This window comes from Bos javanicus, chromosome 2, assembly GCF_032452875.1.
Source record: "Bos javanicus breed banteng chromosome 2, ARS-OSU_banteng_1.0, whole genome shotgun sequence".
NCBI classification, from domain to species: Eukaryota; Metazoa; Chordata; class Mammalia; order Artiodactyla; family Bovidae; genus Bos; species Bos javanicus.
Window position 1 is genome coordinate 56,703,396 of NC_083869.1, and position 16,143 is coordinate 56,719,538.

The 16,143-nt window shown below is 38.4% G+C and overlaps 1 protein-coding gene across 1 annotated transcript in view; it reads left to right on the top strand.

Moving 5' to 3' along the window:
* LRP1B (LDL receptor related protein 1B) overlaps nucleotides 1–16,143 on the top strand; it is a 315,317-nt gene that overhangs the window by 177,646 nt on the left and 121,528 nt on the right. Inside the window, exons 31-32 of the mRNA XM_061438859.1 lie at nucleotides 424–647; nucleotides 2,042–2,148. Coding sequence (XP_061294843.1) covers nucleotides 424–647; nucleotides 2,042–2,148 — 331 coding nt within the window. The remainder of the gene's footprint in view (nucleotides 1–423; nucleotides 648–2,041; nucleotides 2,149–16,143) is intronic.

A 16,143-nucleotide genomic window follows, 5' to 3' on the forward strand; every position in this document is an offset into this window, starting at 1 on the left:
ACTGTTTCCCCATCTATTTCCCATGAAGTGATGGGACTGGATGCCATGATCTTCGTTTTCTGAATGTTGAGCTTTAAGCCAACTTTTTCACTCTCCTCTTTCACTTTCATCAAGAGGCTTTTTAGTTCCTCTTCACTTTCTGCCATAAGGGTGGTATCATAAACAGGGGCAGTGATAGGTAAAATTCCAATGAACTATATACTTAGGACTTGTGAAATTATATACCTATTAAAAGTAAGAATAAAATATGTTTAAAAATCTATATTATAATTAATACCTGATCATATTTGATTCCCAAATAATCTATATTATAATTAATACCTGATCATATTTGATTCCCAAATAATCTCAATATATAGATATAGAAAACTCCCCCAATTTGCTTTTGCAAATACTGTGATTTGTTGTTTTGTTTTCTTTTAGTGTCCTGAATTTAGAAGGCCCAGGGACATTGCAGTTGACTGGGTTGCTGGAAATATTTATTGGACCGACCATTCTCGAATGCACTGGTTCAGTTATTACACTACTCACTGGACCAGTTTGAGGTACTCTATCAACGTAGGGCAGCTGAGTGGCCCCAACTGTACCAGACTCTTAACAAATATGGCTGGAGAACCCTATGCCATTGCTGTAAATCCTAAAAGAGGGTAGGTTAATAACATGGTTATTGATGTTTCTTGATATGACTATCCATTTTTAGAGATTGTCCCACCTGTTTTCTATAGTGTTGTTTTTGGATAAGTGTTCAACATAGAGTCACAAGACTTGTGAAAATCCCTCTACTCCTTCTGTAAAAAAGAATGTTCTTTTCATACCAAATGGTGGTGGAAAATTTGTGTTTTTCTCTGAACAGTTGTATAAATGTACTTTATACATTTAGTGTCTGTATATGTTGTATATACATTCAGATTAATGAAACTGATGTGAAAAGTGTAACCACTATTGTTAATCTAAAACTAATTTTTTGAGATGTTATATATAATGTTTAACCATTTTAAGTGTAGAGTATTAGTGATTTTGGCTATTTCTGGTAATAAAAAATGAAAGCATATGTATAAACAGACTTTAAAAATGTAATACAAATATGTCCTTTATTTTACTTGATTTGTTTTTATTTTTTATTATTTTATTTTTCATTTATGAGCAGTGGCCAAAAAGAAATAGGGAAATGTTAAATAAAACTCCTAATCATCCATAAAGTGGACCATTAGATCCTGAGTAAAAAGAAGCAGTTGTTTACTTAATAGAATTAAGCAGTGTGGTATCTTCTAAGTTAGAAAATTATTTCTGTTTGAGGAAAGAGTTACTTTATCGTAAAAGAAAACATACTGATGTATCAACCATAGTAAAATGAATTCTGTCACAATAAGAAGATGGTTTCAAGTGTTAGGATATTCTTCTTCTAAAGAAATTTTCAAAATTGAGCTTTGGGAATCAAGTGAAGGAAATATGGGCTTCCCTTGTAGCTCAGTTGGTAAAGAATCTGCCTGCAATGCAGGAAACCTGGGTTTGATTCCTGGATCAGTAAGATCCCCTGGGGAAGGAAATGGCACCCACCTCAGTATTCTTGCCTGGAGAATTCCATGGATAGAGGAGCCTGGTGGTCTACAGTTCATGGGATTGCAAAAAATCAGACACAACTGAGAGACTAACACTAGTGTGAGTGAGTGAGTGAAAGTCGCTCAGTCGTATCCGATGCTTTGCAACCTCGTAGACTATACAGTCCATGGAATTCTCCAGGCCAGAATACTGGAGTGGGTAGCCTTTCCCTTCTCCAGGAAGTTTCCCAACCCAGGGACTGAACCCAGGTCTCCCGCATTGTAGGGGGATTCTTTACCAGCTGAGCTATCAGGGACTAGTGCATGACTATTTAAAACCTTGATTCTACAGCCCTCTCTTGGAGGTCTTTACTCTGCACATTTAGAGTTAGTCCCTTTATCAGGGACTCTAAGGTGATTCGAATGCACAGGATCTTTTCAGACCTTGTTTGGGGCTATGCCAGCATTGTCACCAGGCTAATCAACTTGACCTATCTCTTCAGGATGATGTACTGGACTGTTGTTGGGGACCACTCCCACATAGAAGAGGCCGCCATGGATGGTACACTGAGAAGAATTTTAGTACAAAAGAATTTACAGAGACCTACAGGTATGACATGTATCCCATACTGTCTAAAATATGAAATAGCAGGGTGAGACAAATTAAGAGAGTAGCATTGACATTTATACATTACCGTGTGTAAAATAGATAACTAGTGGGAAGCTGCTGCACAGCACAGGGAGCTCAGCTCGGTGCTCTGTGATGACCGAGAGTGGTGGGATGGGAGAGGTGGAAGGAGTGATCAAGAAGGAGAGAATATGTGTGTATATATATATAGCTGATCCATGTTGTTGTACAGCAGAAAGTAACAAAACATTGTAAAGAAATTATACTCCAATAATATAAAATGACATGAAATACTAAGCTAAATATTACAATGTTGCCATGCTTTCTGGTTCCATTTGGCAATGTAGTCATTTTTGAAAGCAGACAAAATAATTTATAGCATGACTTTATAAAAGTCATTAACATTGCATGTCATAGTTTTCCAACTTGAAACTCAGGTTCTTATCATACTTTTGGTGATATTATGGGGATGTTATTTGAAAATTACCTAAGTTATAAGGCTATCAGGATTTCACCTGCATGAAATTTTGACAGTTTATAGCACTGTATTAGGATATTTTTACAGCTATATGTTAATGATATTGGGAGAGATGGTAAACTGCTAGAGGATGAGAGACTAAATGGACAGAGAGATGGTAATATGCACATAATTTTTGTGAAAGAGAGGTATGAAAGACATTCACAGCTTCTTTCAATCTAGCTTAAATCTCCTTTCCAGCACGTCATCTAAATCACCAGTCCACACTCTGTACTTCCCAGACTGCTTCAGAACTCAGTTTTTTGTTTTTTTGCATTCCTATTCTTTCTCCCACGCCTTTTTCCTCTCACATCCCTCTTGTACAGTACCCTTCCAACTTCTATGAACTTAGCTGAATCTTACCAATCATTTTTGCTCTTTTTTTTTCTAATTTTTTTGGCCTCATGGCATATGGAAGCTTGGTTCCCCGCTGTGCTGTGCTCAGTCACTAAATTGCATGAGGCTCTTTGTGATTCCATGGACTGTAGCACACCAGACTTCTCTGCCCATGGAATTTTCCTGGCAAGAATACTGGAGTGGGTTGCCATTTCCTTCTCCAGAGGATCTTCCCCAACCAGGGATCAAGCCTGCGTCTCTTATGTCTCCTGCATTGGCAGGCTGATTCTTTACCACTGAGCCACCTGGGAAGCGCCTTAGTTCCCCAACCAGGGATCAAACCCACAGCCCCTGCATTGTAAGCACCAAATTTTAACCACCAGACCACCAGGGAAGTCCCTGAATTTTATCAGTCTTGTAAGGTCTAAATTTAGTCCTTCCTCAATAAAACATTTTCACAATGTAGAAGCCTCAGAGATTTTTGCTCCCTCCCCACTCACCCACTACATCTGCATCAGAAGGACAGCATACATTTTCTATAGCACACATTATTTAACAGTGAGGCTTTGCAGTCCCTTTCACAGTAGAAACTTTATATTTGGTGTGTGTATATATATATATTTACTTTCAATGTACCTACTGCCTTTTACTCCAAATAGATTGTTTTTACCCATACAGAAGGTAGGAACGCTTGGGATTGAGTTAATTTATATAGATGTGTCTCTTGTCAGTGATTTAACAAACACTAATTAAAGACTCACCTGGTGGCAGAAATTGTTCCAAATGCTGAAGAAATAGTTCCTGCCCTTGTTGAGAGAATTCCGATTCTCATGAAACTGACCTTCCTATATAGGATAGAACATGTAGGATACATCATGTCAGATGTATGTAAAAAAAAAATATAGGGAAAAAAAAACATGAGGGATGCCTAGTTTGAGAGAGTACTATTTTAGTTATGATTATCAGAGACGTCATCTCTAGAAAGGTGATATATGAGAAGATAACTGAATAAAGATAGATAGCAAGCTATGTGATTATGTGAGGAAAGAGCTGTCCAAGCAGAAAGAGTGTAAGTTATGAGTTAGGAATGAATCTAGCATGTGAGGAAAACAGCAGTGATGTTAGGACAGTGGGCCCTCCATATCCATGGTGGGTTGAATTTGCTGAAGCTGCTGATTCCGAGGGCTGAGTGTAATATGCCATTTTATGTAAAAGACTTGAGCATCAGTGGGTTCTGGTACCCACAGAGGATCCTATAACCAATGTCCTGTGGATACCATGGGATGATTGTATGCCTTGAAGCATATGAGCAACTGGAGACTGAGCATATAAGCTTATCCTCACGTGCTCATATTCTCATGAGCATGTGCTCCACATGAGCATATGGAGAACAGGATATGTGGGAATGACAAGCTGACCAGAGGCAGATCATCTAGGACCTGAAACACTCTGATAAGGATTAGATTCTGTTCTGGCTTTAAGGGGGGACATTTGAGGATATTGAGGAAAGTGGCATAATCTGTTCAAACACAATTTTAAAGAACTTTTTTACTTTTGACTAATTTTAGACTTATATAAAATTCAGACAGTTGATTTAAAAAAAAAAATTGTCTGATTTAACATCTTACATAGTCATAGTAAAGGCTTCCCTAATAGTTCACTTGGTAAAGAATCCATCTGCAATGCAGAAGACCCCAGTTTGATTTCTGGATCGGGAAGATTCGTTAGAGAAGGGATAGGCTACCCACTCCACAGTATTCTTGGGTTTCCCTTGTGGCTTAGCTGGTAAAGAATCTGCCTGCAATGAGGGAGACCTGGGTTTGATCCCTGGGTTGGGAAGATCTCCTGGAGAAGGGAAAGGCTACCCACTCCAGTATTCTGGCCTGAAGACTGTATAGTCCATGGGGTCAGACATGATTGAGTGACTTTCACTTACTTTCACTTTCATAATCATAGTATGAGTAAGTGAGTGACTGAGTGAAGTCGCTCAGTCATGTCCGACTCTTTGCGACCCCGTGGACTGTGGCCTACCAGGCTCCTCTGTCCATGGGATTCTCCAGGCAAGGATACTGGAGTGGGTTGCTATTTCCTTCTCCAGGAAGTCATAGTCATAGTATACATGACATTGTTTTCATTTTAAAATATGACTCAGGAAGCAATGTATAGAATTGCCAGTCTGAGATCCTTAGGAGGGAGCCTGAGACAGGGGTTCTTGGGAAGTTTGTTTATGAAAGGAATGCTATTCCCTGGTTATCATGTGTTGCAGTTGTAGACATGGCCAACCTAAATCAATGAGATGGAGGTGTGTGTGTGTGTGTGTGTATGTGTGTTTGTACTCAGTCGTTCTGCTCTTTGCAGCCACATGGAGTGTAGCACACCATGCTCCTCTATCCATGAAATTTTTCTGGCAAAAATACTTGAGTGGAGTGCCATTTCCTAATCCAGGGAATCTTCCTGACCCAGGAATCGAACCCATGTCTCTTGCATCTCCTGCATTGGTAGGCAGATTTTTTTATAACTAGCACCACCTCGGAAATCCTCAGATGAAGCTATCTCAGATTATTGGAAGTTTTAGTTCTGGAGCTCAAAGCAGAACTAGACACTTGGTTTGGGGAATTAGCAACAGAAAGTTGATAACTGAAACTTGCTGGAGTTGTTAAGAGGGATGCTGCTGCTGCTGCTGCTAAGTCACTTCAGTTGTGTCCGACTCTGTGCGACCCCATAGACGGCAGCCCATCAGGCTCCCCCATCCCTGGGATTCTCCAGGCAAGAACACTGGAGTGGGTTGCCATTGCCTTCTCCAATGCATGAAAGTGAAAAGTGAAAGTGAAGTCGCTCAGTCGCGTCTGACTGTGAAACAAAGAAGATTCCTAGGGCAGAAAGGGCAGAAATGTGTGAGATGGTTATGTTTAGAAGAGTTAAGGTCAAAAGTGCAGACAACAGAGGTGTTTGAGCAATAGGAGCAAAGCAACAGAATTCAGTGTCACAGTAGTTGACAAAAAAGTTTCAAAAGGAAGATAATATGCCCAATTGGACATAGCATAGTGCCTTACACAGAATAAATACAGAGTAGTAGAGTCTTAGCCTTGAATTTAATTGGCTTGTGTTAAAATTGAGCAACCTGTATAAACTTTGAGCACTGAAGTCCTCACTTGTAAATTGCATATGACAATATTTACCTTATGGATAATTGATATAATTCATTTAAATCAGATATTAAAACCAATGTAAATTAATTGGTATAATTTCTTGAATATCTAAGAGGCTAAGAATAACTATAGGAATAATAAGCCATGTATTAATACTAAAACCTTACATTTGTATCTTGTATAAGACATAAGATATATCCACCATAACTCACTCCTCCAGGGGATCTTCCAACGCAGGGATTGAACTCAGGTCTCCCACATTGCAGGTGGATTCTTTACTGTGTGAGCCACCATGGAAGCCCATAACTCCTGAATATCAATTTTTTAAAAATTTTTATCCATGTTTATAAATATCATTTAGTATACTTTGTTGACTAGTATTCTCATTTTATATGTTAAAATTCTAAAAGATTTTTAAAAATCCATATGCTACATGTAAAATCTATTGCTGTATCTATTGAGCACCTGCTTATTGAATTTCCTAGTATTGGAAATGCTAGTCTTGTATTATTAGGGAGGATTTTATTTCATCAAGGAGAAATATCTCTATTATCTTTTCATCTGTCTTAAATTTATAGTGATTAATAACTTCAGTAATGCAAGCCAAATGTTACTGATATACAAATAAATAAAAAATAATATCAGAAGATTTTTAGGAAATAATAGATAATTTAGATTTCATGAATAGCATAATACTAGAAAGTAACAAGGGAAAGTTGGTGATCATTCTGTATATATATACACACACACATATATATATATACATTATATTAATATGCTAGAGAAAATGTGCACTTATCCAAATATATTTTATAAGATTTCCTTCCATACAAGTACATTAATTGCTTATGGTTCCTTAGAAACATCATAGGTTTATGTATACCTATATTATCTCTTTCCTTGGTGTATGTTTATAAATATTTGCCCTGACTCCAAAGTTATGAAACTGAAATCAGTAACTATAATAATACCCCTTTTTCTCTCCAAGTGTAATGTCTTATTATTTACATCTAGGGTTAACAGAAAACGCGATTTTTCCTTTACACAAACATGAGGACTATGTGCACTAGGATACAGTGCATTTGGTTATGCTCTGTACTCAATAGAGTGTAAGTGATACTAGTATCATGAACAGCAGTAGGAGTAGAAATAAACGTCTCTATCCCTTTAACTCCTGTGCATTTAAAGGTTAGAATTGTACTATCTGATTGTATAGGCACACCACCCAGGTAGCCCTGTGTTTATTCACCACCAGCACTGCCATTGCTTACTTTCCAAAATCAAAAGGATACCTCAATTCTCTGGGCATCGAAAGCACTGCTTATCTCCATACTTGGTTCTCAATCACCTATTGCTTTAATGATATATAATCATTGACTCGTTAATGCTTTAATGGATAATCTATGTGCCCAACAAGATCATAAATAGCTTAAACCAACACCATTATGAATATTCTTGATATATCCCCTGTGGAATATTACCTATAATTAGTATATGTTTAGTCACTGAGTCTTGTCCAAATCTTTGTGACTCCATGGATTGCAGCATGTCAGACTTCCCTGTCCATCACCAACTCCCAGAGCTTACTCAAAATCATATCCATCGAATTGGTGATACCATCCAATGATCTCATCCTCTGTCATCCCCTTCTCCTCCCACCTTCAATCTTTCCCAGCATCAGGGTCTTTTTTAATGAGTCAGTTGTTTGAATCAAGTGGCCAGAGTATTGGAATTTCAGCTTCAGCATCAGTCCATCCAATGAATATTCAGGACTGACTTCCTTTAGGATTGACTGGTTGGATCTCTTTGCAGTCCAAGAGACTCTCAAAGTCTTTTCAAGTACCACAGTTCAAAAGCATTAAATCTTTGGTGCTCAACTTTCTTTATAGTCCAAATCTCACATCCATACATGACTACTGGAAAAACCATAGCTTTGACTAGATGGACCTTTGTTGGCAAAGTAAAATCTCTGCTTTTTTACATGCTGTCTAGGTTGGTCATAGATTTTCCAAGGAGCAAGTGTCTTTTAATTTCATGGCTGAAGTTCCCATCCGCAGTGATTTTGGAGCCTCAAAAAATAAAGTCTCTCATTGTTTCCATTGTTTCTCCATCTATTTGTCATGAAATGATGGGACTGGATGTCATGAAGTGATGGGACTGGATGCCATGATCTTCGTTTTCTGAATGTTGAGTTTTAAGCCAACTTTTTCACTCTCCTCTTTCACTTTTGTCAAGAAGCTCTTTTGTTCTTCTTCACTTTCTGCCATAAGGGTGATGTCATCTGCATATCTGAGGTTATGATATTTCTCCCAGAAGTCTTGATTCCAGCTTGTGCTTCATCCAGCCCAGCATTTCACATGAGCATATAAGTTAAATAAGCAGGGTGACAGTATATAGCCTTGACGTACTCTGTTCCCAATTTGGAACCAATCTGTTGTTCCATGTCCAGTTTTAACTGTTGCTTCTTGACCTGTGTGCAGATTTCAGAAGGCAGATCAGGTGGTCGGGTATTTCCATCTCTTGAAGAATTTTCCACAATTTGTTGTGATCCACACAGTCAAAGGCTTTGGCGTAGTCAATAAATCAGAAGTAGATGTGTTTTCTGGAACTCTTTTGCTTTTTTGATGATCCAACAGATGCTGGCAATTTGATCTCTGGTTCCTCTAACTTTTCTAAATCCAGCTTGAACATCTGGAAGCTCATGGTTCACGTACTGTTGAAACCTGGGTTGGAGAATTTTGAGTATTAATTTGCTAGTGTGTGAGGTGAGTGCAATTGAGTGGTAGTTTGAACATTCTTTGTCATTGCCTTTCTTTGGGACTGGAGTAAAAACTGACCTTTTTCAGTCTTGTGGCCACTGCTGAGTTTTCCAAATTTGCTGGCATATTGAGTGTAGCACTTTCACAGCATCATCTTTTAAGATTTGAAATAGCTCAGTTGGAATTCCAACACCTCCACTAGCTTTGTAGTGATGCTTTCTAAGACCTGTTTGACTTCACATTCCAGGATGTCTGGCTCTAGGTGAGTAATCACACCATTGTGGTTATCTAGAGGTAAGCCATGAAGATCCTTTTAGTTTAGTTCTTTGTATTCTTGCCACCTCTTCTCAATATCTTCTGCTTCTGTTAGGTCCATAAAATTTCTGTCCTTTATTGTATCCATCTTTGCATGACAAGTTCCCTTTGTATCTCTAATTTTCTTGAAGAGGTCTCTAGCCTTTCCCATTCTGTTGTTTTCCTCTATTTCTTTGCATTGATCACTGAGGAAGGCTTTCTTATCTCTCCTTGCTATTCTTTGGAACTCTGCATTCAAATGGGTATATCTATCTTTTTTCTCCTTTGCCCTTCACCTCTCTTCTTTTCTCAGATATTTGTAAGCCCTCCTCAGACAACCATTCTGCCTTTTTGCATTTCTTTTTCTTGGGGATGATCTTGATCACTGCCTCCTGTACAATGTCAGGAAGCCCTGTCCGTAGTTCTTCAGGCATTCTGCCTATCAAATCTAATCCCTTGAATCTATTTCTCACTTCCACTCTACAATTGTAAGGGATTTGCTTTAGGTCATACCTGAATGGTCTAGTGGTTTTCCCCAATTTCTTTAATTTCAGTCTGAATTTGGCAATAAGAAGTTCATGATCTAAGCCACAGTCAGCTCCTGGTCTTGTCTTTGCTGACTGTATAGAGCTTCTCCATCTTTGGCTGGAAAGAATATGATCAATCTGATTTGGTTTTGACAATCTGGTGATGTCCATGTGTAGAGTCTTTTCTTGTGTTGTTGGAAGAGGGTGTTTGTTATGACCAGTGCATTCTCTTGGCAAAACTCTGTTAGCCTTTGACCTGTTTTGTTTTGTACCCCAAGGTTAAATTTGCCTGTTACTCCAGGTAGCTCTTGACTTCCTACTTTTGCATTCCAGTCCCCTATAAAGACGAGGACAACTTTTTTGGGTATTATTTCTAGAAGGTCTTGTAGGCCTTCATAGAACCTTTCAACTTCAGCTTCTTCAGCATTACTGGTTGGGGCATAGACTTGGATTATTGTGATATTGAATGGTTTGCCTTGGAAATGAACAGAGATCATTCTGTCATTTTTGAGATCGCATGCAAGTACTGCATTTTTGACTCTTATTGAGTATGATGGCTACTTTATTTCTTCTAAGGGATTCTTGCCCACAGTAGTAGATATAGTGTTCATCTGAGTTACATTCACCAATTCCAGTCCATTTTAGTTCATTGATTCCTAAAACAATGTCGATGTTCACTCTTGCCATCTTCTGTTTGATTACTTCCAATTTGCCTTGATTCGTAGACCTAACATTCCAGGTTCCTATGCAATATTGCTCTTTACAGCATCGGGCTTTACTTCCATCACCCATCACATCCACAATTGTATGTTGTTTGTGCTTTGGCTTTGTCTTTTCATTCTTTCTGGAGCTATTTCTCCATTCTTCTCCAGTAGCATATTGGGCACCTACTGACATGGGGAGTTCATCTTTCAGTGTCATTCCTTTTTTCATTTTCGTACTGTTCACGGGGTTCTCAAGGCAAGAATACTGAAGTGGTTTGCCATTCCCTTCTCCAGTGGACCATGTTTTGTCAGGACTGTCCACCAAGACCCGTCCATCTTGGGTGGCCCTACATGACATGGCTCATAGTTTCACTGAGCTAGACAGGGCTGTGGTCCATGTGATCAGTTTGGTTAGTTTTCTGTGATTGTGGTTTTCATTCCCTCTGCCCTCTGATGGATAAGGATAAGAGGCTTATGGAGGCTTCCTGATGGGAGAATGACTGGGGGAAACTGGGTCTTGTTCTTATGGGCAGGGCCATGCTCAGTAAAACTTTAATCCAATTTTCTATTGACGGGTGGGGCTGTGTTCCATCCCTGTTATTTGACCTGAGGCTGAACTATGGTGAAGGTAATGAAGACAATGGTGACCTCCTTCAAAAGGCCCCATGCATGTACTGCTTCACTCATTGCTCCTGACCCCTCAGGAGAGCACTGTCAACCCATGCCTCTGCCGGAGACTCCAGGACACTCATGGGCAAGTCTGGGTCAGCCTCTTATGGGGTCATTGCTCCTTTCTGCTGGGTTCTGGTACACACAAAGTTCTGTTTGTGCCCTCCAAGAGCTTGTTTCCCCAGTTCTATGTAATTTCTAGTGGCTCTATGGTGGGGTTAATGGCGACCTCCTCCAAGAGGGCTGATGCCATACCCAGGTCTGCTGCACCCAGAGCCCCTGGCCCTGCAGCGGCTCACTGCTGAACTGTACCTTTGCAGGAGACATTCAAACACAGTTCTAGCTTAGTCTCTGTGGGGTCTCAGGGTCCTGGTACACAAGGTTTGAGCCCTCTGAGTGTCTCTGGTGGTTAACGGGTTTGATTCTAATTGTGATTTCTCTCCTCCTACCATCTTGTTGGAGTTTTTCCTTTGCCCTTGGACTTGGGGTATCTTTTTTGGTGGGATCTAACATTCTCCAACTGATGGTTTTTCAGCAGTGAATTGTAGTTTTGGAGTTCTTGCAGGAGAAGATAAGTACATGTCCTTCTGCTCCGCCATCTTACACCACTCTCCTCAAGACTAACTATGTGTTGAATGAGTGAAGATATGAATGCATACCATTTTTAATACTCTAACCTATGTTATGGTATTAAGTTCTCTTTTCACAAATGTTTTAGGCCCAATATTAAATGCAAGAAGCATAATCTATATTCTGATTCAGTCAACTGTGTGGTGGGTGAGTAGGATGTACCATGAGAGTAGGAACATGATCTGTTTCAATCTTTGTTACATACTAGGACCTGACAGTGTGTGGTGCAAGGGAGGTACCTTACAAATATGTATTAATTAATTTCTTTTAAAAATGAATGCTTTTCATTTTTCCCTCCAAGAGAAGGGCATGTAAAATTACATGAGTTTGGTTTAATACCATATTATTTGATATACAAAAGCTTATTTATGTTACTTTTAGATCCTCTCAGATTGTGGCAGTTTCTGACTAAACAGAAAAATAAAGAAGTACATACTGGTCTGGTACAGTCATAATTATTTGATCCACTCAGGAAATTCTTTGTCCTTGGCCAACAAAAGATCTCTAATTAAATGAGATAGATTAAAAATTTAAGGACTATTGTTCAATTCCTTGACACATTATCTTGCTAACAGTCATAAATAACTGTGTGTATGTGTGTGTGTGTGAACTGATATATATATATCAGTTCAGTTCAGTCACTCAGTCATGTCTGACTCTTTGCGACCCCATGAATCACAGCATGCCAGGCCATCCTGTCTATCACCAACTCCCAGAGTTCACTCAAACTCATGTCCATCGAGTCAGTGATGCCATCCAGCCATCTCATCCTCTGTCGTCCCCTTCTCCTCCTGCCTCCAACCCCCCCAACCCCCAGCATCAGACTCTTTTCCAATGAGTCAAATCTTCACATGAGGTGGCCAAAGTGTTAGAGTTTCAGCTTCAACATCAGTCCTTCCAAAGAACACCTAGGACTGATCTCCTTTAGAATGGACTGGTTGGACCTCCTTGAAGTCCATGGGACTCTCAAGAGTCTTCTACAACACCACAGTTCAAAAACATCAAGTCTTTGGAGCTCAGCTTTCTTCACAGTCCAATTCTCGCATCTATACATGACCACTGGAAAAACTATAGCCTTGACTAGATGGACCTTTGTTGGCAAAGTAATGTCTCTGCTTTTTAATATGCTATCTAGGTTTGTCATAACTTTCCTTCCAAGGAGTAAGCATCTTTTATTTCATGGCTGCAATCACCATCTACACTGATTTTGGAGCCCCATGAAACAAAGTCTACCACTGTTTCCACTGTTTCCCCATCTATTTCCCATGAAGTGATGGGACTAGATGCCATGATCTTCGTTTTTTGAATGTTGAGCTTTAAACCAACTTTTTCATTCTCCTCTTTCACTTTCATCAAGAGGCTTTTGAGTTCCTCTTCACTTTCTGCCATAAGAGTGGTGTCATCTGCATATCTGAGGTTATTGATATTTCTCCTGGCAATCTTGATTCCAGCTTGTGTTTCTTCCAGCCCAGCATTTCTCATGATGTACTCTGCATATAAGTTAAATAAACAGGGTGACAATATACAGCCTTGATGTACTCCTTTTCCTATTTGGAACCAGTCTGTTGTTCCATGTCCAGTTCTTACTGTTGCTTCCTGACCTGCATACAGGTTTCTCAAGAGGCAGATCAGGTGGTCTGGTATTCCCATCTCTTTCAGAATTTTCCACAGTTTATTGTGATCCACACAGTCAAAGGCTTTGGCATAGTCAATAAAGCAGAAATGGATGTTTTTCTGGAACTCTCTTGCTTTTTTGATGATCCAGCAGATGTTGGCAATTTGATCTCTGGTTCATTTGCCTTTTCTAAAACCAGCTTGAACATCTAGAAGTTCATGTATTGCTGAAGCCTGGCTTGGAGAATTTTGAACATCACTTTACTAGCATGTGAGATGAGTGCAATTGTGCGGTAGTTTGACCATTCTTTGGCATTGCCTTTCTTTAGGATTGGAATGATATGTATGTGGGAGAAACCGAGTGGCTCAGTGGTGAAGAATCTGCCTACCAAGTAGGAGATGCAGGTTCAATCCCTGGGTTGGGAAGATCTTATGGAGAAGGGATCTTCAGCACACTCCAATATTCTTGCCTGGGAAATCCCATAGACAAAGGAGCCTTGTGAGCTATAATCCCGGTGTCACAAAGAGTCTGACACGACCTAGTACCTGAGCACAAAAACTCACACAGAAGCACATATATGTGTAAAAATAACTTTAACATAGACTAATATCCAAAATGTTTTATAGGTAACCTCTCTCAGAAATTACTTAAAAATTTTTTTTTAATAAATTAGACATAGTGGTAAATATCTTTAGCTTCTTTTTGGACCCCTTTTATCACCTCTTAAATCAAGAATAGGGTATTGCACACTTGCTTGTTATTACTACCTTACAAATCTCAACTTTGCTATAACATGAAAGCTACATAATCTCTTTCTCCCTTTCTGAAAACATAATTTATTTCTCTTCTCCAGGTCTTCTCTCTTAAATATCACATTGGTATTATGGCCAGTTCTCATAGGATTTTGTTTCTGCCATTTTCCATCTTCTTTTTAGACCACAGTGGAAATAAGGGAACTAGTAGAAGGATCTTGGAAAAATTTAAAGTTAAAAGTTAGATTAAAAAATCCCTAAAATGTAAACTTAGTCTTGATATCATGGAAGATGTTAAAAAAAAATGATTAGAGCCATTATCATGTGCTCCTAAAACTTATCAGGACTTTTTTTTTTTTATAAGACTTTCAAATGTCTTTCTATTATGCTCAATTAGAACAAGTAGACATTTTATTTTAAATTTTATGTACTTTCACTGACTTGGTTCCAAATATTCACCATTCCCAGTTCAGATAAGAATGACTTTCCTGGAAATTTATTTTTTTCCCCACTTTATTTTTGCTTCTTTATTAAAGACAAAAAAGACATAATATTTTAAAGATATAGAAATGGACTTGTTCTTTCATATAAACTTGACTTACCTCTGTAACAAAAAGTTAGTTTACTTCTTCTTTAACTTTTTAATTTAAAAGACTGTCTCTTTTATTAAATGCTTAGGGAGAAATCAAAGTCATTGATTTGTGGATTTCAGTTCAGTTCAGTTCAGTCATTCAGTCTTGTCTGACTCTTTGCGACCCCATGAATCGCAGCACATCAGGCCTCCCTGTCCATCACCAACTCCTGGAGTTCACCCAAACTCATGTCCATCGAGTCAGTGATGCCATCCAGCCATCTCATCCTCTGTTGTCCCTTTCTCCTCCTGCCCCCAATCCCTCCCAGCATCAGAGTCTTTTCCAATGAGTCAACTCTTCGCATGAGGTAGCCAAAGTACTGGAGTTTCAGATTTAGCATCATTCTTTCTGAAGAGATCCCAGGGCTGATCTCCTTCAGAATGGACTGGTTGGATCTCCTTGATTTAGGGGAATATAAATCCCACTCATCTAAAAGCTTGTGGTAAAATTTTTGCTTAGATGTAATTTCATCCAAAATAGTACAGTATGGGACTATAGCTGTATGTGTCTTAAGCCTAGACTAATACTGCAATGTATGACACATTTGAAAAAATTTTACTGCTGTTGAATCTGAAAAAACAATATTGGTAATTAAATTAGATTAATACCTATTGTTTTCTTCATTTCTATGATTAGCAAATTTAATATTTAAATGTAAAGATCAATTTGGTTGAGAACAACTTTTTTTTTTTTAATGTACCACTTTATTGTATAACACTGGTGGAAGGAAAAGAAAAGCATTTTAAATCTTTTGTAGACAATGATTCTGAAGTAGAATGGTGGCAGCAAGAAGTTGGATCATTTTATGTTTCACGTTACTCATAATTACACATGAAAAAGCTAAGACCTAATATCCACCGTAAGTCCAAATAGCAGATTAATCATTGAGCATAAACTAGTAAAACATGGGCCACTTGTTTTAATTGGTAAGTCATTTCTTAGAGGTTGATTGGACATAGAACATTTTTATATTACACCTGAGAAATATTTTTATTTAGTTTAATTATATTTGGGATAGACACATACATTACTGAAAAATTATTTCCAAATGATTTTCACCATGATATGTTTTCATTTTGATTGTTAAATTATGATCCATCTACAAGAAAGAACAATTAGTGTAAACTCAAAAATACTTTTCACTCAGTTGCCTTGCCTTTAAGATGGCATTCAATTTCCTCAATTTTTTTTTTCATTGAATGATCTCATTCAGAAAGCTTTTTATCATGCAGATGTCAAAGGTAATTTGACTGCCTTGTAGTTTCAAAGTGTGTCGTACGTCGTATCTATAGTCTAGCTACGTTGTAAAAATTGAATATCTACAGCAACAAAGATTTATTATAGAATTCATATGTTATGGGTCTTACTTTTCTAAACTGAAGGAAGTTTACCT